Below are 27,890 nucleotides of genomic sequence, written 5' to 3' on the forward strand. Positions count from 1 at the left end.
CCCACAATAGACATACACAGTTGTCTATATTTATCGTGTGAATGACAAGTGAAGTAATTGTTCTGGAACTGTATAACAATGTTAAAAGTGACATTTATCCAAGCAGTGCATGGTGGGAATCTACACTGGATGCTTGTATTTATATTTATCTTGTGAGTGCCTATATAGAACATCAACGTATTACACCTCTTAGAATACTAAAAAAGAATTGACAGCCCAAATTAATGGTTTACCTATTAAACGAGGGAAGGCCATATGAAATTATCTTGAGGGCCGCAAATGGCCCCAGGGCCTGAACTTTGAGACCACTGCTCTAAAGACTGAATACACTAATCAAGTAGATAGAAACACACAAATCCACATAACAAGCATAACTCAATATTTTCTTATGTATTTTGAATCATGATATAGCTAAGTAGTTCATAAATTTTATTGTGAGGGGGTGTTACATTTTAAGTTTAATATCCCTTTAACATTTGCCTTGGGCATTGTCTTTTTTCTCTTGGCAAAAAAAAAAAAATATCCACTAGATTCTAACTCTATCTTATCATGGGGCAAAATATATCATGATTGCAGATGTCCAGGTTGGCAATTGCCACTCACAATACTGTATCACATGGTGAAATTTAACACTACACAAGAGATTTCTTGTGCAATGCTTTCCCCTGCTCTTGCACAAACAGGACATGTCAATCACCCTGAAAGAGCGGGTGTAATGATTGGTCTTGTCACTTCTGAGATGGTAGAGAAGCAAAAGAAGATGTTTGTGCTTAAAGGGACACTGAACCCAAATTTTTTCTTTCATGATTCAGATAGAGCATGCAATTTTAAAAACTTTCTAATTTACTCCTATTATCAATTTTTCTTCGTTCGCTTGCTATCTTTGTTTGAAAAAGAAGGCATCTGAGCTTTTTTTGTGGTTCAGACTCTGGATAGCACTTTTTTATTGGTGGAGGAATTTATCCACCAATCAGCAAGGACAACCTAGGTTGTTCACCAAAAGTGGTCCGGCATTTAAACTTACATTCCTGCATTTCAAATAAAGATACCAAGAGAATGAAGAAAATATGATAATAGGAGTAAATTAGAAAGCTGCATAAAATTGCATGCTCTATCGGAATAACAAAAGAAAAAAATTGGGTTCAGTGTCCCTTTAAATTTGTGGGTGCAGGCTTGCTCATAAGAGCCTTCTCAGCAAAGCCTCAAAATCTGTGAATGCGGCTTAATACATTTTACCCCATGATGTTACTTTGTTCTCCCAAGGATGAATGGAACCTTCTTAGACAATGCTGTTTATTTTCAGCATACATAAACACATGTGAAGTCAATAAAATTATTAGGTTAGTCATTCTTTATATATTGTTCTGTGTGTATTTACTTTTAACTAGTTTTATTTATATTTTGCATCCTATTTAACCAAAGTCTGAGTGTTCCCCACATCGGGATATTACATTTACAGGTAGCTCAAACATCATTAATTACCAAAATGTGTATTTTTATATAAAACCAGTTGAAGCAGAAAAGCTTATAATTGATCTTTTCACATCATGTTGTGCTCTGTACATTGCACAGTAAATAGCCATCCTACATTTTTGCCTTTCATCTTTTGTAACTTTTGTTAATAGTTTATTCATCTATAGCTCTGTGTGGGCAAGATTAAAAATACATATTTTATTTGCAGTCGTTCACATTCATGTGTTTTGCTTTTAAAATGGTCTCTTTTCAACTAGTTGTAACAAGTGTATTTTTTTAGGGCACAGAAATCATTTGCTCAAAAAGTTGTTAAAATTAAACAATGACGTTTTTTTTTCTAAGAGAAATTACAAACAAACAAACTCTATTATAAATGGAAAAGCTTTAGGGGCCGAATGGAGCTTGATGCCCCTGTTTCTTTGCGAGCTTCTAAAGACCAATGCTCCATAACTTGTCCGCCTGCTCGGAGGCCGTGGACATCAATCTGCCCAATCCCATATGATCGGGCTGATTGACACCCCCTGCTAGTGGCCGATTGGCTGCGAATCTGCAGGGGGCAGCATTGCACAAGCAGTTCACAAGAACTGCTTGTGCAATGATAAATGCCGACAGCTTATGTCGGCATTTATCAATGTGCAGCGGACATGATCCGCTATATCGAATCATGTCCGCTCACATCTTAATTAATAGGCCCCTTAATCTGTTTTTGAGGTTTCTGTACAGTGACAAATATTAAGTGCTTTTGGAAATATGAATATCATAATATGCTGATGCAAACAGAACATATTCTGAATATATTTCTTTGAAGTTGTTAATCTGCAGCACTGTATACTTCTAGATTTCACTAAAACTTTTTTCTTTTTCTTAAAATGACTTTCCCTTATAATGTTAAATATTTTCTAAAACGGTTTTATTCCAAAAAAAAAAATAATTAAAAACAAATATATAAAAGTCAGAAAGCATAAAGTGAATGGTATAATTTCTGATAGTCATTATCTGCCACCCGTGGCATTTGGCTTTTTTCGGAGCAGTATTTCTTCTTGTGAAAGTGCTACACACAAAAATCTGTGCAAATATAGTTTAGTGTATTCATTAATAAATCATAGTATAATTGTCAGTTGAAAGTCTACGTATAAGACCTCCATAGCAAAATTTAGAAAGAAAAAAAAAGTTTGTTTGCTAATTAATTGTGATTAAGGTCATCTAATTAAAACTATGTATTACTACATTCAGGAAAAAGAAAAAAAAAACAATGACACCTTTACATGTTGAATTTCTATTAACATTTTCTAATTTGCTAGATTTTGCAGTATCTAACTAAATATTTTTTTTGCTATACAACTAATTAAAATAAAATAGAATGGACATTTTTAGTTGGTCTGTATATTACAGAGGTAATAAACTCAACATTTAATCTCTGCATTAAATGTTTAATTAAAGGGACACTGAACCCAAATTGTTTTCTTTCATAATTCAGATAGCATGCAATTTTAACTTTCTAATTTACTCCTATTATCAATTTTTCTTCATTCTCTTGCTATCTTTATTTGAAAAAGAAGGCATCTAAGTTTTTTTTTTGGTTTAGTACTCTGGACAGCACTTTTTTTATTGGTGGATGAATTTATCCACCAATCAGCAAGAACAACCCAGATTGTTCACCAAAAATGGGCCGGCATCTAAACTTACATTCTTGCATTTCAAATAAAGATACCAAGAGAATGAAGAAAATTTGATAATAGGAGTAAATTAGAAAGTTGCTTACAATTGCATGCTCTATCTGAATCACGAAAGAAAAAAATTGGGTTCAGTGTCCCTTTAAGGAATATAAAATTTTGACATAAATCCAAGTATTTATTTTGCTTGCTTTTGTTGTAAAATATCTCTGAGATGAGTGTCTGTATATGTGTACAGTGTACTTTATTTTACTCATTCATTTTTTCAGATGCTTCTTGGAAGATGGTGCCTCAAAAGGAGCTTGGCTTAATCGATCAAGTATTATTTTTGCTGGAAGTGACAAGTGGTCCGTTGACCCTAGAGTGTCCATTGCAACAGCAAACAAAAAGGAATATAGCCTGCAAATACAAAAGGTGGATGTTTCTGATGATGGGCTATATACATGCTCCGTACAAACTGAACACAGTCCAAGAACAATGCAAGTCCATCTCACTGTTCAGGGTAAGTGTTAAATTCTACATTATCTAAAGTAAATAAACTTGTAGTATTTTATGTAAAATTGCTACAATTTGGAAATCTTAATCTAGAAATCTTAAAACACTAGCTAAGAGTAGAAGGGCCTTTCAGGGATTATAACTCTTCCCATAATCAAAGAAAGGGACATGGGCCCATTCTTGGAAATTGAGGATTTCAATAAAGATGGGTCTGATATCACGCTCATTGGTAGGTGATTTTAAAACACATACAACAACCCGATATATTATAGCAGGGGTTACTCTTTAAAATATTAAACTCCTGCCCTTCTAATTAGCAGGTTATTGTCATAGGAATTGCAATCAAATATATACTTGAGGTTTTCTATGGTGTTATGAACTCTAAAATGGATTTTAGTACCCACCAAAATGGGGAAAGTATAAAATATACACATACTCATGTAGTAGCCCCATTCTCATTGCCCAAATGCAAAGTGACACATAATAAGCAATCCTCCTCTTTCAAATAAGTCATCCAGTTGTTTGGTTACTGTCATAATACTTGTGTGAAACTGCAATTTGTATAATCATGAACTTTAAGAGAAAATATATAATGTATAACTATTTCACATGTAAACTATTATGTACTATATGGGGTTATAAAAATGACCAAAGATAAGTGTCTGGAAGACTGTGAAAGCTTATGGTGAATGAGATAATGTCGACAGAATATAGAAGAAGTTTTATTTTGGACTCTAGCCCCATAATTTTGTGAAACTCCAGAAGGCCTCTATCAATTAGATATGGAATTCAGTGCAAAATAAACATTTTATTGTTAATAGGTATGTAATTGTTAAGTAAAATGTAACTTTTATTAAAAAAAATAATATGCTGATCCATTGGCTGTCTGTGTTGTAAAATAAATGTTTGTTTTCTAAACCTTAATTTGCATACAAACAAATCTTATTGTTGTAATGTCTAAGATATCTTTTGTCATGGGTGTCCTCATGACTAAGCAAGAGGAGGCAGTGGCGTAGCGTGGGGGGGGGGCCACAGGGGCGATGGCCCCGGGCGCATAATTATGGGGGGCGCAAAAGGTCTTGAGTCACTGTCACTCTCAGTCTACTCTCAATCAATGCAAGTGTGAACTTTAGTCTGAGTAGTCTGACTCGTCATGGTCTGTGAGTCTGTGCCGCCGGCGCCTCCTGTAAGTGTAGCACTGTACTATCTTCTATGTAATCTTATTAGTCACTCTGTCAAGTGTCAAGTGAACTCCAAACAACGTTACCTGGCTACAGGCTCCTGCTGTGCTGCCTGCACTGTCTACAGTTTATGATGCTAGCACTGCGGGTCCTGACTCCTCCCACTCCCAGCGCGCAAGTCAAGAGGGACCGAGAGAGCAAGAAGTGGAGGAAGAGCCTGCCTGAGGACTGTCTCTAGCGCGTCGTGCCTGGTGCCTGCCCTGCTGCCCGTGAAGCCTGGTAAGGTAAGTAATTTGGGGAGGAGAGGAAAGGGATGTCGGTGGCAGCGGCTTAGACTGGGGTTTGATTGGTGATGGGGTCCGGGGGGGGGGGTCAGCAGACTTGAGAAACAACAGTCAGAGTCAGAGCAGCCTGCGAAGGGGGAGTAAATATACAGTGAATCTGTAACAGCTCAGGCTGTTGTTACCTCGGAGCCGCTGGGAATGTGAAGCAGGCAGCGTGTGCGGCGTCTGAACAGCTGAGCGGTGATTGACGGGTCAGGAGCGAGGATCCGCTGAGTCTTTAGATATACAGCTTGTCAGAAAGCTTTCCTTGTAGGGAGATGGTAATACAGCAGATGTTAATTCAATAGACTCTTTGTGCACAGAAATGAAAGACTGAGTAAATAAGATTTGTAGGTAATGCGGCTGAGAGAGCGTTCTTAACTCCAGTAAGGAGGTAGATGGCAAATCTAAACAGGAATTCAAAGTATGTAGTGACTGTATAGCTCAGCAGACCATAGCCTGGGTATGAAGACCCCTCTGTAGACTGTACCTACCTCAGCACTGTGACTTGTCTGTCCCTCTCACAGCTCCCCTGGGTCTGTCCCTCTCACCTGGGTCTGTCCCTCTCACAGCTCCCCTGGGTCTGTCCCTCTCACAGCTCTCACAGCTACCCTGGGTCTGTCCCTCTCACCTGGGTCTGTCCATCTCACAGCTCACCTGGGTCTGTCCCTCTCACAGCTCACCTGGGTCTGTCCCTCTCACAGCTCACCTGGGTCTGTCCCTCTCACAGCTCACCTGGGTCTGTCCCTCTCACAGCTCACCTGGGTCTGTCCCTCTCACAGCTCACCTGGGTCTGTCCCTCTCACCTGGGTCTGTCCCTCTCACCTGGGTCTGTCCCTCTCACAGATCACCTGGGTCTGTCCCTCTCACAGCTCACCTGGGTCTGTCCCTCTCGCAGCTCACCTGGGTCTGTCCCTCTCACAGCTCCCCTGGGTCTGTCCCTCTCACCTGGGTCTGTTCCTCTTACAGCTCACCTGGGTCTGTCCCTTTTACAGCTCACCTGGGTCTGTCCCTCTCACAGCTCACCTGGGTCTGTCCCTCTCACCTGGGTCTGTCCCTCTCACAGCTCACCTGGGTCTGTCCCTCTCACCTGGGTCTGTCCCTCTCACAGCTCCCCTGGGTCTGTCCCTCTCCCCTGGGTCTGTCCCTCTCACAGCTCCCCTGGGTCTGTCCCTCTCACAGCTCACCTGGGTCTGTCCCTCTCACCTGGGTCTGTCCCTCTCACAGCTCACCTGGGTCTGTCCCTCTCACAGCTCACCTGGGTCTGTCCCTCTCACAGCTCACCTGGGTCTGTCCCTCTCACAGCTCACCTGGGTCTGTCCCTCTCACAGCTCACCTGGGTCTGTCCCTCTCACCTGGGTCTGTCCCTCTCACAGCTCACCTGGGTCTGTCCCTCTCACAGCTCACCTGGGTCTGTCCCTCTCACCTGGGTCTGTCCCTCTCACAGCTCACCTGGGTCTGTCCCTCTCACAGCTCACCTGGGTCTGTCCCTCTCACCTGGGTCTGTCCCTCTCACAGCTCCCCTGGGTCTGTCCCTCTCCCCTGGGTCTGTCCCTCTCACAGGGCAGCAGGCCTAACCCTAACCCTCTCACAGCTCACCTGGGTCTGTCCCTCTCACAGCTCACCTGGGTCTGTCCCTCTCACAGCTCACCTGGGTCTGTCCCTCTCACAGCTCACCTGGGTCTGTCCCTCCACACAGCTTACCTGGGTCTCTCACAGCTCACCTGGGTCTGTCCCTCTCACAGCTCACCTGGGTCTGTCCCTCTCACAGCTCACCTGGGTCTGTCCCTCTCACAGCTCACCTGGGTCTGTCCCTCTCACAGCTCCCCTGGGTCTGTCCCTCTCACCTGGGTCTGTCCCTCTCACAGCTCACCTGGGTCTGTCCCTCTCACAGCTCACCTGGGTCTGTCCCTCTCACCTGGGTCTGTCCCTCTCACAGCTCACCTGGGTCTGTCCCTCTCACAGCTCACCTGGGTCTGTCCCTCTCACAGCTCACCTGGGTCTGTCCCTCTCACCTGGGTCTGTCCCTCTCACAGCTCCCCTGGGTCTGTCCCTCTCCCCTGGGTCTGTCCCTCTCACAGCTCCCCTGGGTCTGTCCCTCTCACAGCTCACCTGGGTCTGTCCCTCTCACCTGGGTCTGTCCCTCTCACAGCTCACCTGGGTCTGTCCCTCTCACAGCTCACCTGGGTCTGTCCCTCTCACAGCTCACCTGGGTCTGTCCCTCCACACAGCTCACCTGGGTCTGTCCCTCTCACCTGGGTCTGTCCCTCTCACAGCTCACCTGGGTCTGTCCCTCTCACAGCTCACCTGGGTCTGTCCCTCTCACAGCTCACCTGGGTCTGTCCCTCTCACAGCTCCCCTGGGTCTGTCCCTCTCACCTGGGTCTGTTCCTCTTACAGCTCACCTGGGTCTGTCCCTCTCACAGCTCACCTGGGTCTGTCCCTCTCACAGCTCACCTGGGTCTGTCCCTCTCACCTGGGTATGTCCCTCTCACAGCTCACCTGGGTCTGTCCCTCTCACAGCTCACCTGGGTCTGTCCCTCTCACCTGGGTCTGTCCCTCTCACAGCTCACCTGGGCCTGTCCCTCTCACAGCTCCCCTGGGTCTGTCCCTCTCCCCTGGGTCTGTCCCTCTCACAGCTTCCCTGGGTCTGTCCCTCTCACAGCTCACCTGGGTCTGTCCCTCTCACCTGGGTCTGTCCCTCTCACAGCTCACCTGGGTCTGTCCCTCTCACAGCTCACCTGGGTCTGTCCCTCTCACCTGGGTATGTCCCTCTCACAGCTCACCTGGGTCTGTCCCTCTCACCTGGGTCTGTCCCTCTCACAGCTCCCCTGGGTCTGTCCCTCTCACAGCTCACCTGGGTCTGTCCCTCTCACAGCTCACCTGGGTCTGTCCCTCTCACAGCTCACCTGGGTCTGTCCCTCTCACAGCTCCCCTGGGTCTGTCCCTCTCACAGCTCACCTGGGTCTGTCCCTCTCACAGCTCACCTGGGTCTGTCCCTCTCACCTGGGTCTGTCCCTCTCACAGCTCCCCTGGGTCTGTCCCTCTCACAGCTCCCCTGGGTCTGTCCCTCTCCCCTGGGTCTGTCCCTCTCACAGCTCCCCTGGGTCTGTCCCTCTCACAGCTGCGTCCCCTTAGTTAGTAATAGTCTCAGAGGAAGCAGCCATCATATAAACGCATTGCTGCTCAATCAAGGAAGGACAAGGGGATAATATATTTATCTATTTGTGCACCAGCATGGATTTAGAATTTTACACAAAAATTAAACATAATAAAAAAATATTCTAACCAAATGACCCTTTGGCTACAAAGCAATATATGATATTAATATCATCATTCCAGCAATTATGTAATTTTATGCCAATACAGGTGGGAAAAAAAATCATACATGTATAAGAAAAAAAAATTTTAGAATTGGTTTTAAATAAATATTTTATTTAATAAACAAATATTTAGAAGGCAAAAGCTCACCTTCTAAATATTTGTTTGTAATTAAATAAAATATTTATTTAAAACCAATTCTAAAAAAATGTTTTCTTATACATGTATGATTTTACAGTGTTTGTATTGTGTTATAGATCATAACTCAGTAAGAGACAATGAGACTTAACTATTAATATATAATATGGACTCATTTTGTCCCCACAATAACATAGAAAACAAACTGCTGTTTGAAAGTCAAACCCCATGCTGTTGGCTCATTACTTGTGGATCAGCTTCATTTTATTTTTCATTTTTTTATATTGTTTTTATCTTCCTTTTGTGATTGAGACAGAGCATTTTTTTATATTGTTTTTATCTTCCTTTTGTGATTGAGACAGAGCATTTTTTTATATTGTTTTTATCTTCCTTTTGTGATTGAGACAGAGCATTTTTTTATATTGTTTTTATCTTCCTTTTGTGATTGAGACAGAGCATTTTTTTATATTGTTTTTATCTTCCTTTTGTGATTGAGACAGAGCATTTTTTTATATTGTTTTTATCTTCCTTTTGTGACTGAGACAGAGCATTTTTTTATATTGTTTTTATCTTCCTTTTGTGATTGAGACAGAGCATTTTTTTATATTGTTTTTATCTTCCTTTTGTGATTGAGACAGAGCATTTTTTTATATTGTTTTTATCTTCCTTTTGTGATTGAGACAGAGCATTTTTTTATATTGTTTTTATCTTCCTTTTGTGATTGAGACAGAGCATTTTTTTATATTGTTTTTATCTTCCTTTTGTGATTGAGACAGAGCATTTTTTTTATATTGTTTTTATCTTCCTTTTGTGATTGAGACAGAGCATTTTTTTATATTGTTTTTATCTTCCTTTTGTGATTGAGACAGAGCATTTTTTTATATTGTTTTTATCTTCCTTTTGTGATTGAGACAGAGCATTTTTTTTATATTGTTTTTATCTTCCTTTTGTGATTGAGACAGAGCATTTTTTTTATATTGTTTTTATCTTCCTTTTGTGATTGAGACAGAGCATTTTTTTTATATTGTTTTTATCTTCCTTTTGTGATTGAGACAGAGCATTTTTTTATATTGTTTTTATCTTCCTTTTGTGATTGAGACAGAGCATTTTTTTATATTGTTTTTATCTTCCTTTTGTGATTGAGACAGAGCATTTTTTTTATATTGTTTTTATATTCCTTTTGTGATTGAGACAGAGCATTTTTTTTAAGTTTCTTTTATTATAATAGTTACTTCTATAGTCACATTGGCTTAGTTCCTATGGTATTTTTGGTTGAAGAGATAGCTAGGTAAGTGTCTGGAGCGCTACATGACCGAAAATAGTGCTGCCATATAGTGCCCTTGCAAATGGATAACATTATTGCAAAAAGACTGCCATATAGTGCTCCAGACACGTGCAGGCTCCTGAGCTTATATCCTTTCAATTCAACTAAAGATACCAAGAGAATGAAGACAATTTGAAAATAGAAGTAAATTAGAAAGTTGCTTAAGATTGCATGCTCTATCTGAATTATGAAAGAAAATGTTTGGGTTGCATGTCTCTTTAAAGGAACAGTAAAGTCATGACTTTGGTAGAACATGTGATTTTAACAACTTTCCATTTTTCTTCTGTTATCTAGTTTGCTTCATTCTCTTATTATCCTTTGAAGAGTATACCTAGGTAGGCTTAGTAGAAGTTCACTACTGTGAGCTAGCTGCACTGCACATGTATACCTCTTGTCATTGGCTTACTAAAATGCTCAGCTAGCTCACAGTAGTGCATTGCTTCGTATTCAACAAAGGACACTAAGATAATGAGGCAAATTTAATAATATAAGTCAATTGTAAAGTTGTTTAAAATTGTATTCTCTATCTGAATCATGAAAGAAAATGTTAGGGCTTTATGACACATTAGTTGGCGCTGGTATCACTCAGTGGAGCGCAGATAGACAGACAGAGACAATTGGTAAAAAGTTACACTGCATAAATACCTTACGTTCATAACATTTTTTTATTTTTTTAAATATATATACCCCAATTGTTCACACTATTACTTTTCTATATGAGTTTGAGAATATTTTCCAAATATGTTCCTGAGGGTGTGTAAATGTTTGAGTTTATTTTCCCCCCACAAATAAATATATATAGATTTCTGACATTTAATTAAATTACTATATGACATATAGTAAAATACACAATATTGCTCTTTATATTACAGAAACCTGCTAATGTGTGTGTATTGTGTTATGAAACATGAGATTCCAACCATGAGTGAGTGTGTGTATATATCTGTCTAATTTTTTATTTATATATATATATATATATATATATATATATATATATATATATATATATATATATATATATATATATATATATATATTATATGTATCTATATATTTATATATATATTATATGTATGTGTGTGTGTATATATATATATATATATATATCTATAGCTGTATCCATCTATTTGTGTGTGTGAATTAAGATATTTTATTACAAAGGCTTTATGTAACTGTAGAATTTGTGCATAAAAATATAATTTTATAATTTGTTCCATTGTTGTCAAGATTTATATTTGCAACATATCGTTATTTGGGGCAAATTAATAGTTTTATTTCCAACACACATCACACGCACACCACACACATACACACACATCACTAGCACACACATCACTAGCACACGCACACACTTACATCAAACCTACATCGCACGCACACACCACACACATCACACATACTCACATCACACACATACACACATACACACACGTACATACACCCTCACACTAAATGAACATAGTGATCCCAGATGATTCCCAGTTACAAGACGCACTGTCTGCCAAACCCTTAATTAACCTACAATTCCCCAGTGGTGCACAAGGGTAGGTTGTGACTTTCAATCAAAAGGGGTTTTCCTTCTGGTGCAACAAGCAGACAAATCAAAATAAAATAGGTAAAATAATAATCTATTCCAATCCCACTCACTTCAGTGCAATCTACATGTAATAATTTAGGATAATCTCCAAGAGTCCTCAGAAAAGATATAGGGATTAATGTTTGTAGACTATAATTGTTATAATAACAACTTGGACAATGTTACATTCAATGCATGCATATATCATAGTTATCTAATACACTGAAATACAACATAGATATGATTGCAATGCGTAGTATATTTATTAACATGCGTAGTATATTAAAGAGACCTAAACAGGCAAAAACAAAATGCTGCCATATGTTAGAGCATTTTATTAGTGAGTGATTATTGGAACCAGATCCAAATGAACTATAATTCATAAAATTATTAAAGAATGGTTTGAGTCCCCATTATCTATTGATTAGGGGAGTGAGGTACAGAGTTGGAGGTACAACATAATAACTGGTTTTACTCTTCTCAGAGAAAGATTAGAATATAAAGTTTTTCGGAGAATACTAAACATCAGCCATGTCGGCCAAAAAAGAATCGGGTGCACAAGGCAGGAAGAGGAGAAAGATAGAGCAGAAGCAACTATCGAAGATAGCTGGAAGCCTTGACAGGTTTCTTGTGAACACTGCTGAAAGTTCACCAGCCCCAGGATCATCACCGGAACCACAGGAGCCTGAAGTTCCTGATCCTGGAATTACTCTGGATATTCCTATTCTTGCTTTAGAAGCAGAGACAGCTTTGCCTGAGGATGCTTCTACTTCTGCTCAGCCAAATATTCTACCAGATAGTATTGACCTAAGAGTTTTCAATGATATTGGCTATTGGCCTGAAACTGTGGGTGAAACTTTAAAAACTGAACTTGTCAAGAGAGGGACAGTGAAACTGCAGAATAAGGATGCATTGTTTTCAAAAGACAGTGATGGCAGGTCATTTTCCAAGGACTGGTTCTACATGAATTTGGACAATGGCGAGACTATGTTAAGGACCTGGTTGGTGTTTTCTCCTGTAAAAAGTGCTGCATATTGCTTTCCTTGTTTGCTTTTTCAGAAGGCCAAAGGGAAAAGTTCTTTTGGAAAGCCAAGTGGATTTAAAGCATGGAGAAAGCTAAACCCCAGATTACTAGAGCATGAGCGCAGTTCATATCACCTAATTGCATTTACACTGTGGAAAGAATTTGAAATGCGGCTACAGAAACAAGAGACTATTGATGTTGCTGCCCAGCTTGCACAACAGAGGTCATTTGAGAAATGGAAGGAAATCTTAGGTAGAATACTCGATTGTGTGCTGTATCTAGCCAAGCAAAGCTTACCCTTACGTGGTCACGTAGAAGATCTAAGCACGGATTCTAACTGTGGAAATTTCCTAGAAACTTTCAAGTTACTTTCCAAATATGACCCAGTTGCGAAACAGCACCTTGACAAAGTTCAAAACGCAGATGGCTATGTTGTTTCCTATCTCTCTCCACAGAGCCAGAATGAGTTCATCAGCCTGCTTGGCGATCATATAAGAACAGCCATTTTTCAAAACATCACCAAGGCCAAGTATTTTGCTATCATGTTTGATAGCACTCCAGATATTTCTCACACTGACCAAATGTCCCAAGTGATTCGATACGTGCACATTGAAGATACCGAAGTTAACGTGGTAGAGTCTTTCATTGACTTTATTCAGTTACATGGGAAATCAGCTGATGTCATTACAAAACAGATTTGTGACAAGTTGCAAGCAGATGGCCTTAAACTGGAGCACTGCTACGGCCAAGGATACGACAATGCTGCCACTATGGCTGGACACATTAGTGGTGTACAAAAACGTATTTTGGATATAAATCCCAAAGCAGTGTTTGTGCCATGTAACAATCATTCGCTCAATCTTGCTGGTGTGCATGCAGTTGGTGTTGGGACACAGTCTGTGACTTTCTTTGGCACTCTGGAAAAGGTGTACACATTCTTCTCAAGCTCTACCCAACGGTGGGATGTTCTTAAGGAACATGTACCAATTCGCGTAAAGCGATCTTGTAACACAAGATGGAGTTCAAAGCATGAAGCTGTACGTGTACTTGCTGAGCACACAGAGGAAATAATAGAGGCTTTGGAAGTGTTGAGAGATGGGCCAGAAACTGCTGAAACCAAGGGTGATGCAGGAAGTCTTTTAGTTTGCATAATGACCTATCCTTTTTTCTCATTTCTGTATTTTTGGAGCCCAGTCCTGACTGAAGTGAATGATGCTCAGATCTACATGCAGCAAGAAGGACTTGCGCTTGATCAATGTGTGCAAAAGTTGAAAGCATTAGCTTTATTTTGCCAGGAAAAACGAGACTTTGTAGTGTCAAAAGCAACTGAGAAAGCTCTGCAGGTGTGCGAAACGTTTAACATTTCGACAGAGAGAAGAGTTGGAAAACGTAAGAAGATGCCTGGTGAGCAGAGTTGCGATGCTGGCTTGACCTTAGTACAAGAAACACGCAGAGAACAACTGGAAGCAATTGATAAGCTTATGACAGAAATTAGAAAACGTACAATTCAAATTAATATGCTTGACCAGCAATTTGCTTTCCTGCAAATCAAGACATTGTTGGACACTGAAAAAGATGATTTTATCAATGAACAAATTCTGCGCACATGTGCCAAGTACACAGAGTTGAATGCTGCAGCTATGATAAACGAAATAAATCGGCTTCGGCACCACCTTGCCTTGTATAAGGAAGTCAATCCCAATGAGCATATTGCTAACTGGACAGCTTTAGATTTGCTTCGGTGGGTGTACAAGTGGAAGCTGCAAGAGAGTTTGACTAACTTTGTTGTGATATTAAGAATCTTTCTAACTATCACTGTTTCAACTGCCAGTTGTGAAAGAAGTTTCTCAAAACTTAAATTAATCAAATCATATCAGAGATCTACAATGAGCCAAGAAAGACTGAGTAACCTAGTAATACTGTCTATTGAGAGAGATTTCAATATCGATTTCAATTCTGTTATTGAAAAATTTGCAAACATTAAAACCAGGCGATTTTAAAAAAAATCTGTGTATACTAGCATTAAATGCATTTTACTTTTATTACTTCTATTAGGAAGTTTGCATTGGCGTCTGGGTGTTTGTCAGACCGTTGAATTTGAAGATCTGTTATTTTTGTTGTTAAAAATAAAGCTTTGTTTGTTTTAAAACAAAAACCTGTCTCCTAAGTTGTTGAGCTGGCTCCTAGATTCAAAGCAAATTTGCCAATCCCTACTGCTGGAAGAGACTCAGTCAGTGCTAATGGGTTAGGGGGGCGCAATTCTTACCTTGCCCTGGGCGCTGATAACCCACGCTACGCCACTGAGAGGAGGTAATTACACTCTGTTGTAAAGTTATTGATGCTAGATGGTAAAATAGTCTATGGGGTCGATTTATGAAGCAGCGGATGCTCCTGCTCCGCTTCTCCTTAACTCGTTCGCCACCTCTGAGGTTGCGGACAACAATCAGCCCGATCGGATACGATCAGATTAATTGACACCCCCTGCTAGCGGCCGATTGGCCGCAAATCTGCAGGGGGTGGCATTGCACCAGCAGTTCACCAGAACTGCTGGTTGCCGACCAAGTATGCTGTCAGCATTTATCGATGTGCGGCGGACATGATATGATACAGCGTATCATGTCCGTCCGCACCTTAAAGGGACAGTATACACTCATTTTCATATAACTGCATGTAATAGACACTACTATAAAGAATAAGATGCACAGATACTGATATAAAAATCCAGTATAAAATGGTTTAAAAACGTACTTAGAAGCTTTCAGTTTAGCTCTGTTGAAGAGGCAGTTGGAAAGCCCAATGCAAGTGGGAAATAAGACACTCCCCCCCTCCCCCTTCTTTTGCATATGAAAAGACCCTTTACACAAACAGGAGCAAGCTGGAGAAGGTATCTGACGGTATTCTCCTAAAACTTTGGGGCTTGGTTAGGAGACTGAAAATCAGAGCAATGTTCTTTAAAAATAAGCAAAATTATACATTTAAAAAAAACAAAAAAAAAAAACTTTATGGGCTTTATAAATAGATCATCTACAAAACATTTATGCAAAGAAAAAATGAGTGTATAATGGCCCTTTAATAAATTGACCCCCATAACTTAGTCCTCCTTCTCCATTTTAAATGACGGGTTACTTGACCTATTGTGATATACAATGGGTTATTTAAATATGTTATTCTCTTAAACCATTATACACCAACTTTATATTCATATCTGTATATAGGGTGGCTCTAAATCTATACATCTTTCCCAGTTAACATAAAATCCATAATGCTATGTAAAAAAAAAAGGGGGAAACCTCTCTTCTATATAAGGGATTACATTATACTGTTATTGCAACCTGCTTATTGTTAAAATAATAATTTCTTAAACCATTGCACAAATTAATTAGAGTGATAAAAGGGGAGTATGCAGTTTTGCTAGCAATGATACCCCACTTTTAGATATCACAGAATTGATTAAAATAAGTTGAACTTGGCCAAAATGCATTTAAGACTTCTCATTCTAAATAATAAAAACTCTTCTTCACTCCTATAAAAATAAATAATAAAATCCTGTGGATGCCTACAGTTGTAAGTGTTCCGTGTCTCTTTAAAAATTTACTATAAAAACAAAGAATATGTTATATGGAGGCTTGATAACAATTCTGTTATATTAATAAATACCGTCCCTTCTCTAAAAAAGACAGATGTCACAGAACATGCTACAGCTGCTGCGGAGTTTAACCACTAATTAAAGTTGCTCTCGAAATTTGATGTCTTTTGTAGACTCATGATAAACAATGCCATATTTTGTTTTCGTTTTTCTATCTCGCTATTGAATTTAATAATTCTTAACTATCTGAGCAAGAGGTTTAAAATTTGTTCAATTGCCTTCAATTTGATGCATGCAAATGAAATCAAACATTGATGAAAGTTGTCTTCATATAGATTGTTTGGATCTGCATTAATGTAGTGGTTGATTTGCATCCAGTTTCTCGAGTGTGGTGGCAAAACCCCAAAAAAGAGGCTGCCATCTAGCCAGCTGCATCTCCTTATGATAACAATTTCTGCTGCTAGCAATACATTGTTGAGCATTTCAATACTCAACCAAATAATACTTAAATCAGCTCCTATAAAGCAAATGATAATTGATTGATTCATTCTTGGTTGTACTGCCAACACAGAACTTGCGATTAGTATCTTTAGTTAAGTTCATCTTCAGGGGAAAAATAACTTAGAGTGAGATTTATTAAAGAAACATTTAGTTACATAATTTTGTTTTTCAAGCTACAAGTTTGAATTTATGTAAGAAGCCAAGAAAGAAAATATTGGAACATGGTGGCATATTATCAAATTTGTCTCATTATCTTGGTATATTTTGTTAAAGAAGCAGCAGTGTACTACTGGAAGCTAGCTAAACACATTAGGTGCTAGTGGAGCACTAATTTATAGCACGCCTGTAAATGGGCAAATTTGCACGTTTACGGGTGCGTAATAAATAACCAGCCATTACAAGTGGCTAGTTATTTGTACTACAAGCTCACAATTGTAATTAGCGCTTAGAAAATGAACCAGAGATCAGATCTCTGGTTCATTTTCTAAATGTCCCCCAATATCCCTCAAATTTCAGTTATTATTCCTTATTAAAAAATAAAAATAGTAGCATCTTAATTTTTTAATAAAGTAACTGCACAAAACAGTTATAATGGGTTAAGTTTGGAAGGTGTGGGATGTTAGAAAAAACGGCACTGAAAAATGCCATTACATTGTGGTCTATGGGGAACTGTGTGTTCCCTGTAAATATATATATATATGTATATGCTTATATACATATATATATATATATATATATATATATATATATATATATATATATATATATTTCTTGTGAAATGCTTGTGCAGTGCTGCCCCCCTGCACATTCACGGCCAATTGGCCGCTAGCAGGGAGTGTCCGCTGCTTCTTAACGTCTGTTTCCGGCAAGCCGGAAACTTTGCACGGAGAAAGCAGCATCCACTGCTCATTAAATCTCCCCCCTAGAGTATTGGCAAAAATTGCGAGACCACGCTATTTCTAAATGCCTAACATAGGGCTAAATTACAAGTGGAGCGCTAATTTATTTCCCGTTTGCGGGTGTGTGATAAATAGCCAGCCATTACAAGTGGCTGGTTATTGCTAGTGCGAGCTCGCAGTAGCAATTAGTGCTTATAAAATTAACCAGAGATCAGATTAAAAAAAAAAAAAAAGTACTGAAAATTGACTTTACAATGCAGCCTATGGGAACGGTGTGTTCCCTGTAAATATATATGTATATGCTTATATACATATATATTTATGTGTTAATATGTGTATATAGACATATTAACACATACATATATATGTATATAGACATACAGTATATATATATATATATATATATATATATATATATATATATATATATATATATATATACAATTTACTGCCATTGCTGCACTACTTACCCCCTTCTCTGCACTAGGTTCTAATGCCGTGTGTGACCGCATGAGAACGAGGCTCGCATTGGAGCCTATGGAAGCGAGCTCTTGTGAGCACAATGCTTCCCAGCAATGTGAGCACAAGCACGCGTTTGCATTGCTGTCAACTTGTAATACCAGTGCAAGCAAATATGGAGTGCAAATATCTCTTTCAAGAAAGCGATATTTAGGACTTTGCTTGTAATCTGGCCTATAGTGAAGTGTGCAGAAATAGCCTGATCTTGTCACTGTCAATGAGAATCATTATGTTAAAGCGCTGGAACACCCTTGGAAAAGGCGACATACATGGTACATTGCTGTCATTAAGGGGTTAACTTTTTTTGAAAAACAGACTAGAACTTTTGTACAAGACAGAGCAACTATTTTCAAAGTAAACAGAAGTTTATTAGTACAATTAAAACACACTTAAGGGTATGGAAGACTGAGGCTTCTTCTAATTCATCCACTTGCACTCCTGTGCCCTCTGTGATACCTTTCTTCCTGCAAGCATCATGGGGGATATGCCCAGTCTTACAATCTCTAGCTTGTTCCCTTGTTTTTTTTATTAGCTCAACCTTCTTAGATGTCACTCAATTTCAACCATTCAGCTCTGATCCATGTCTGATAAGTACTTTTCAAACTGCTGTGAATATTATCCTTATTATTATTATAAATATTATTATTATTTCAGTAGTGCACCCGCAAAGTGCTTTATGTGTTTAGGCACAATACATATTATGAACCCACTATGGTTAATGTAACTCACTAGTATCCCACTAGTTGTCAAATATAACCCTGTTGTAGAAGGAATATGAAAAATCATAAAAGACTTACAGCCACTACTCTTTCCAAAACCCCCTATCCTGGCACTCAGACAACCACCCAACCTCAAACAGAAACTGGTCCACAGAAAGCTACCCCTTGATAAAAAAAACACCCAGAATCAAACCAAACGCTGCAACAAAGCTCTCTGCAGACTATGTCAACACATTTGTGAAAGCAGCACAGATAATCACAAGAGAAAATCCTATAACATTAAAGGGGCATATTTATGTATATCTGCAAATGTGGTATACATGATACATTGCACTGCATGTGAAGTGGGATGTTACATTGGAGAAACAAGCCAAAAACTGCACCTTCGGATGAACTTACACAGACACTCAATCAAAAACCACTGTGAAACAAAATACTGTACCCCTGTTAGTCACCATTTCACCCAACCTGACCACTCCATCCAAAACCTCAAAATCAAGATTCTCAGAGGCAACTTCAAAAACACCATGGAAAGAAAGACCTTTGAAATGAAAATAATTCACTTCAACTTGCTAAATTCTTGACTAAATCAAAAAATGTTGTAATGTACTTTCATATACTGTGGTCAATTACATTGTATATTCCACACTCTCTATGCATAGGTACGCAGGTAAGCCTATGTCCACTCTTTTGTCATTATTATTATTCCCCTTTTTTTTTCTTTCCTTTCTCCTTTTTTGATTTTCTTATATTCCCCTGTATACCTAATTTCCCATCTTTATTCATATGGATTCTATGTTGATATATAACTTTATGTCAGTATATGCTTTGTGTATAACCATATATTTCCCCTGCCTGTTATCTTTTACTGTCACTATCTGCCTGTCTCCTAAACCCCCATCATGATTTTTACAACACCCCCTCCTCCCCTGCATTCAGACCTCTGTAACACTTAGTCTTTTTAGCCTGTATTTTAAGATATAATCTGTAAATTCCATCAAATGGGTCAGTATTGCTTCAGACTTGAAAAAGGAAGACACTCTTCCGAAAGCTTGTCATCTTATAAATGTATAGTTAGTCCAATAAAAAAGTATCATTGCTCAATGCAATACTCTTGTTATTTTGAGATATATATATATATATATATATATATATATATATATATATATATATATATATATATATATATATATATATAAATATAAATATAAAAATATACTGTATATATATATATATATATATATATATATATATATATATATATATATATATATATATATATATATGAGTGGTTACCAATTTTGCAAGGGTAATGTGTGCAATTAAATAACACTCTGCATTATATAATTTGCAAAGGATAATACATATAAAACCTGAATCCTTTTAGTTCTCATTTGTCTATTAATTAAACTGACACCAGATCAATAAACAAACATAGTTTATTAAAATAATTATTAGAAATAATAAGCAATATTTGAATAAAGCAAATTTAATAAACATACATAATTACAAACAGATATGTTTGTTATTTAAATTCTCAGCATAGTTGGCAAGAATTAGGTAAGCTAAAAATCCCGGCAAACCATAAGAAAATAATATTATTACCAGATTCCTGATTGACCCAGTGTTAATGTCAACAGATCAGACCAGGTTGACAGGAATTACCTAGCAAAAATATTTGATTAACTCACCTGATTCAATAATAAAACTTGGAAAATAAATGTAAAGAGCATTAATCATATTAACAAAACTGTTTCATGTGGGTTTATTTCATACTTTACTGGGGTTCAGTGTAAAAATAACCTCTTAGGTCACCCCTGGTCCTTCTCTTGCCATTATCCTGACATCTATCTGGTCAGCTTAGCCTCCCATATCCTCTGGACAGGGTGTGGTCATCTTGCATGCTCAGTGTGGCCCTTTGGCCATCTGCTTGCGTCCCCTTGTCCCATCTTGTGGGTGAGTGTGTATTTTATGGAAAACTCTTAACTCCACACCCACTGATAAGGTTAGGTTTCAAATAAATGATTGGCTAACACTAATTACAGATTAATTAACATTTTTGTTAATGAACTAAGATTAAGCAGTCAGAATATTTTTCCCTCGGAAAATGGCACTTGTCACTAAGCTATAATAGACAAATATGTATTTTGTAAATATATTCTGAAAACAAGTCAGTGTCTTCATTTGACCATTAACCAAGGTTGAACCCCACTAATGTTTATAGAAAAAGAGACTTACTGGAACCATGTATGAAAAACATGGGGATATTTGCGGATATTTATACCAATAATATGATGATAGGAATCATGCAGCTATGTTGGGGACCTTGAATATTATAATAACTAAATATGAATTATTTTGTTAAAGTACAAAAACTTCACTGTAAGCAATTATATACTGAGAAGCAACACTAGTTAATAGTTGCATATTGATACTGATTAATAATATATATGTGAATGTGTACCTGAATATAAAAGTAAATACACATGATCAATGTTATGCCTATATTATATAGCACAGACACGTGATTAATATGCAATATCAAAATTGTGAATTTTCCCAGACAATTGCCCTGACAAAACAATCTAAATACAGATTAAGCATATCCATTTTGCATTTATTTAATTTATACATCACTCAGTGCATTGAAAATAGCTTCTCTTCCAAACTTTAGTGCTGCAAAATCTTTTGGCGCTCAACAAATAAATTATTCTGATAATAATAATAATAATAATAACAACTTTCAAACACTTGATCTCCTGCATTAATCCCATTTTACAAAATTGGTGGGTGCTGTGATAAAGAACCAGTGCTATAAAACACTACATCTAATATTTACATACTTCTTCTGTGTTCACTGTATGGCTTACAGTTAGGGTTACCACCTCAGCCATGTTTTCCTGGACACAAATGCATTATACATGCTGCAGGGTGTGCAAAGAGGAATATGAATAGTGCTGTCCAGTGTCACTATTCGTGTGCTTTCCAGGGTTGAAATTCATGTTCCCCTCTGCACTCCCTGCAGCATGTATAATGCATTTGTGTCCAGGAAAACATGGCTGAGGTGTCAACCCTACTTACAGTGGAGTTCTCTAGCAACCAGATAAATAACTTTTGTGGTGTTGGTGTGTGTGGCTGAGACTTATCCACATGGTTATTGAATATCAATTTTAAACAATATGGCTACCAGACATGTGAAATATGGCTACCGGACATGTGAAATATGGCTACCGGGCATGTGAAATATGGCTACTGGACATGTGAAATATGGCTACCGGACATGTGAAATATGGCTACCGGACATGTGAAATATGGCTACCAGACATGTGAAATATGGCTACCGGGCATGTGAAGCAGCGGTCTAAAGTCTGCTGCTTCATAACCCTGTCCGCCTGCTCTGAGCAGACGGACACACATCGCCGAAAATCAACCTGACCGAGTACGATCAGATTGATTGACACCTCCCTGCTAGTGGCCGATTGGTAGCGAATCTGCAGGGGGCGCCATTGCACCAGCAGCTCACAAGAGCTGCTGGTGCAATGCTGAATACGGAGAGGGTATTGTTCTCCGCATTCAGCAAGGTATGGCGGACCTGATCCGCACTGTCGGATCAGGTCCGCCAGACCTTTGATAAATATCCCCCATAGCCTCCCGCACCCCTTTCTATATAATGCAGCAGGAATGGTAAAAAGTTATTTAAAAATGAGCATTGTTTCTGGCCAGTTTGAAATGGCTGCCAAGCGCCACCCAGCAATGACATCATGATGTGGGCTGCATCTATGCACTCCGCTGAACAGTATCGACAGTCTATTGAATTCAACCAGTGAGCCTTTTGTGATTGGAAGCAATATGCAGCCCAGATTTTGATGTCACCAGTGAGTGGAGCTTGGCAGTCATTTCAAAATGGCCAGAAACACTATTAATTTCAAAATAACTGTTTTACTGTTCCTGCTGCATGATATAGAAAGGGTGCAGGAGGCTATTTGCAGCTTAATCTAAGGTAAGGCTTTAAGATGACTAAGGTGTAGACTGTCCCTTTAACTATTGATTCACTGAATTTTTCCATTATTTTTCCATTATTGTCCCCATGCCATTAAAGGGACAGAATTCACCAATTTTCATATAGCTGCATGTAATAGACACTACTATAAAGAATAATATGCACAGATACTGATATAGAAATCCAGTATAAAAAATTTTAAAACTTACTTAGAAGCTCCCAGTTTAGCACTGATGATGAGGTTTAGACTGGAACACCCACAATATTATTTAAAAATAAGCAAAACTATACATTTTTACTAAAACACTCCCAGATGGGCTATATAAATGGATCATCTACAAAACATTTATGCATAGAAAAATCTAGTGTACAATGTCCATTTAACACTGGAGAAAGAAATTGCAGGCACTGCTCAATTAGCAAAAATAAAAGTATAAACTTTATTGGTTCCAAATAAAAAAAATAGTAAAGGGTTCCCAGACAGAGGACAACACAAAAGAATTGTGTTACGCGTTTCACGCCCCCTAGTGGCGCTTAATCATAGACTGCAAGTGCAAGAGAGGGGCTGCCACTTTATGCAAGAAGCAACAATTGATTAACCCCTAGCAGACCACAAAAATGTTAAAAACATAATACTATTTTTATGTGGGTAACAATATAGGCATTAGTCATCAATAAAATAACTGATGTCAAATTCTCTATTCATGCCTTTTGTCAAGGATTTTATGTTTATTGGGGCAATAAACATAAAATTCTTGACAAAAGAGAATTGTTTTGGATTTTAAAACTTCAAACTAAAACACCTTTAGGCGTGAATAGAAAATTTGACATCAGTTATTTTATTGATGACTAATGCCTATATTGTTAACCACATAAAAATACTAGTTTTCTCATTATTATTAGTCTTTCCCTTCAGCACTTGGACCTATGACAAATAGATTAATATCCTGTGACAACTAACATTATTATGGTCTTTTCCTGTACTTGCCATTTTTTCTGGGTATAGTGTACAATATAAAAATATAAATTTATTATGTATACCAATTGAAGAAAATTTAACTTGTTTGCATATTTCTGTACACTCTTTTTGCTCTTTACCACATCACTGTTAATATACTGTTTAAGCAATGTTGCTTTTTTAATTTTTGACTCTGTATTGAGTATGTCTTTAACATTTTTGTAGTCTGCTAGGGGTTAATCAATTGTTGCTTCTTGCATAAATTGGCAGCCCCTCGATTGCACCTGCAGTCTATGATTAAGCGCCACTAGGGGGCGTGAAATGCGTAAGACAATTCTTTTGTGTTGTCCTGGGAACCCATTACTATTTTTTTATTTGGAACCAATAAAGTTAATACTTTTATTTTTGCTAACTGAGCAGTGCCTGCAATTTATTTCTCCAATGTTTTACCTTTTGGCCTGATCCACACTCTGGGTATGTTTAGGCAACAGTAGTTGTAAACTTTTATCCCACTGCATGACCTGGAGTCTTTGGCCGTGTACCAGTACACCCATCTAATGTCCATTTAACATCTATAATTGTGTGAGGTGTCCATCCAATATATGACATCTTGCACAGTAAACACAAACTGCTAGCAACCACAAATCTTAGGAAACACACTTGCAAAATGGTTTATGTAAATGTAAAACAAAAATTTGTGCAAATCAAAGGAACAAAAACATTGCATAAGTTATTCCTACAAAAATCCAGACATAATGTATCATTATAGTCTAATTTAATGATCTCTAAGCTAAAAATTTAAACCTTAAAACTTTTTTTTGTGTGCTAAAGCTGTATTTTCTTTTCTATCTTTTGTAAAGTTAATGGTCTCCATTTATAAAATTTCGGACCAACAAGGTTCCTGTCTGGGAATATTATCCACCTGGCATAGCAACAAGGGGGCAGCATCCATTGCCTGCAGTTATCAATGCAGACACATCTGCTGATCTCATGTAACCTAATTTGCGTGAGAGCAAGGCTTGTCAATCATCACGTTTAATCCTGAACAGGAAGTTTTAACATCATCACCCTTGACATGGAGCTGAGGCTAACAAGCAGTGATCTTAAGACTGCTGCTACTCAACTAGCGTTTCAGGCACATTTGTTTGAGTATGCAATGCTCTATTCCATATTCCTTTAAAGGGACAGTTTACCCTAAACTGTTCTCCCATTTAATTTGTTCCCAATAATCCATTTTATCTGCTGGAGTGTATTGAATAGTTTCAAATGTATCATTTACCTTTATATTGGCATTTGGAATAGCTGATTTTGCCTGTGGTATCCCTACCTATACTGAAGGTTTCTATATTTAAGTATAGGCTAAAGAAAAGCAAAGTAAACAAAGCCAGCGGAAGAAATTGCACTCCTAGTGGGAGGTAAAAGAGATAAGTAATAAAATAAAAATTTTTAAATTGTTCTTTCTAAGTATTGTGCTTTAGTATACAGAGATAATATAAAGAAACGTGTGTGTATAGTAAGTGATACTGGTATAACAAGGCATTGGAAACAAATTAAGAGGAAAATAAAATGTCAGTACTCTGTCCCATTAAAGGGTTGTAATTTCTATTATCTGTAGGTGAAATGCAGTTAAACAGCTTTGTTTTTATCATAAATTTATTTATTAATGATTTATTATTCAAACAAAAATGTTTAGTGACATCATTCTGCAAAAATGGGCTTAACTTAAAGGGACAGTCTACTCCAGAATTGTTATTGTTTATAAAGATAGATAATCCCTTTATTACCCATTCCCTAGTTTTGCATAACCAACAATGTTATATTAATATACGTTTTACCTCTGTGATTATCTTGTATCTAAGCCTCTGCAGACTGTCCCCTTATTCCAGTTCTTTTGACAGACTTGCATTTTAGCCAATCAGTGCTGACTCCTACATAACTATACAGTAATGAGTATGCTGTTATCTATATGGCACACATGAACTAGCGCTGCCTAGTAGTGTAAAACTGTCAAAATGCAGATAAAAAGTGGTCTTCAAGGGCTTAGAATTTATAATATGAGTCTACATAGGTTTTGCTTTTTTTTTTTTTTAAATATTTTTTTATTGAGACAAACAAACGAAAACAAAGTAATACAACTCTACATGGGTATGCGCAGAGAAATTACAAAAATAAAAGGTAAACAATTAGTCTTAGACAATGGTATAATAGTTATTATCTTGTATTGAACACACACATAGAACTTCATTAGCTGGTGCGTATAGAAGTAGAATTGCTCAGGAGTGAATATAGGGTCTCATTTTAGTGGTATAAAAGGTGTTATAGATATAAGTTGACCAAGTTATATCCCTGTTTCAAGAAGGGATAGGCCAAAAGGACCACTCCCTGTGAACTGGATTGGATATAGAGTGATAATATATTAACAGATGTATATGTCCACTTGTGGTGAGGAAAGTATTTATCGAATAGCAGACTGGGACTTTTGGAGTATACAAAATATCTATGTTGGTGGAGAGATATAACTAACAAGAATATGATGAGAGAGGAAAAAGATTGCAGCGGACAAGATCCGCTTGGATTAAAGAAAAATGGGTATAGGACCCAGGGAAGGGGGGGGGGGGAGAGGGGAGGCGGCGCCATATTAGGTCTCTCCACATTAGATGTAGCTGGTGAAAAGAGGGAAATGATAAACCTGGTAGGTACTCTGGGCATGTGTTTGGAATATAAGGAGCAGGAGAGGTTAAACTTGCTGGTAGATAGCTAAATATTCTCTAATCTCATCTATGGTGAATTTGTAGAGACTTATAAGTAAGGGGTAATATGCATATTCAACATTGATCAAATCTCTAGGGAGGTAAATATTAAACAAACAAACAGACAGTAGTTAAGTACTGGTTTCATATGTTATGCAGTCACCATAACAAGATGATACAGAGTAAAATTAGGTTAGAATCTAGGAGCTTTAAAGTAGAACTCTGTCTAACTTAAACAGTATAAGTAATAACAGTAATCTGACTGGTATTTAAGCTGTGTTTAGGAAGGGTAGTTGTCTGTGTCTAGCTTGGCAATACAGGTTAACAGTTAAAATAAAACATGCTCGGCTGATTAAAAAATTGTTTGACATCTAGAGCCGCTATTATGTATCTAAGTAGATGAAACTAAATAGTGACACAGACTAACTACTTAAAATCAATAATTATCTAGCATGTACTAACGCTCTTTAAAATACAAGATTATCAACTGTTCACATGCAAACACCATAAACCTATTGACAAAGCAAATTTTCATTTTGTGGTGCCTGTCTGAAGGAACTGCCTGCGCTGTAGTAGGCGCTAGATAGCAATAGGTACAATATGAACTTTTTGGCCCAATCATTTAAGTGTGGTATCACAGAGGAATATATAAGGTATACAGAGATAGCAGATTATGAGGGAATAATACTATATACAACAAATAATGAATATAAACATACTAACCTACTGCCCTCTGGCTTTAGGTGAGATTATAACTGCTGTTAGGGCAAGCAACTAGTGTTAGTAACTGGAATAATGGAACTTTAAATCTGCGACATGTGTTGGGAGGCTGTATATGTGTCTCCTATACCTGTGTGATCTCATGGGTCTGTAACTGAATATAACTGACACTACCTGGGGCAGGGCACAGGCATACACACAGTATGTAGCAAAGAGAGACTATATTGGCATTTCATATTGTATAAAGAGCATCTAGTTATTAGCAACAGGTCCAGGGGAGAGATGTATACATTATCAAAAGTTCCGGATCAGGTGCGGATATAATATACATCTTTGGGACGCCATTGTGACTAGCCTATACCATCTCTAACTAGATCTGACCAGTTGCGGGATAGGTCCAATTCTCCATTTATACAATATACTGAGGCAGTGGAAAAATCTTGGTTGACCATTGTAGCGAGCCGTCTTGGGGGCGCAGCTGACAAGCACATTGTCCATTCAGATGACCGGCTAGTTGCGATGTGGTCTTGAGGGAATCCCCAATATCCCATCCAGGAGCCGGCCGCATCTCCTAAACAGGGCACCGGGGGTGAGAAGGAAAGTTGCTGACCTGTTTCTGCACTTAGGGTAGATAGCTGAGGGCGCGACCTGTGTCTCGTAGTTGTGAGTCTCTCTAGGTCGGGAGGTAGCGCCAAAGTCAACCCTCTTGTT

The 27,890-nt window shown here is 38.1% G+C and overlaps 1 protein-coding gene and 1 long non-coding RNA gene across 3 annotated transcripts in view; one reads left to right on the forward strand and one right to left on the reverse strand.

Moving 5' to 3' along the window:
* NEGR1 (neuronal growth regulator 1) overlaps positions 1 to 27,890 on the forward strand; it is a 979,779-nt gene that overhangs the window by 299,816 nt on the left and 652,073 nt on the right. For both annotated transcript variants that reach the window (XM_053693351.1, XM_053693352.1), the window contains exon 2: positions 3,416 to 3,648. In XM_053693351.1, the coding sequence (XP_053549326.1) occupies positions 3,416 to 3,648 (233 nt within the window). The remainder of the gene's footprint in view (positions 1 to 3,415; positions 3,649 to 27,890) is intronic.
* LOC128640906 (uncharacterized) overlaps positions 1 to 27,890 on the reverse strand; it is a 207,701-nt gene that overhangs the window by 63,020 nt on the left and 116,791 nt on the right. The gene's annotated exons all lie outside the window — the stretch shown is intronic.

The sequence above is a fragment of the Bombina bombina genome, chromosome 10, assembly GCF_027579735.1.
Source record: "Bombina bombina isolate aBomBom1 chromosome 10, aBomBom1.pri, whole genome shotgun sequence".
In the NCBI taxonomy this organism is placed as follows: Eukaryota; Metazoa; Chordata; class Amphibia; order Anura; family Bombinatoridae; genus Bombina; species Bombina bombina.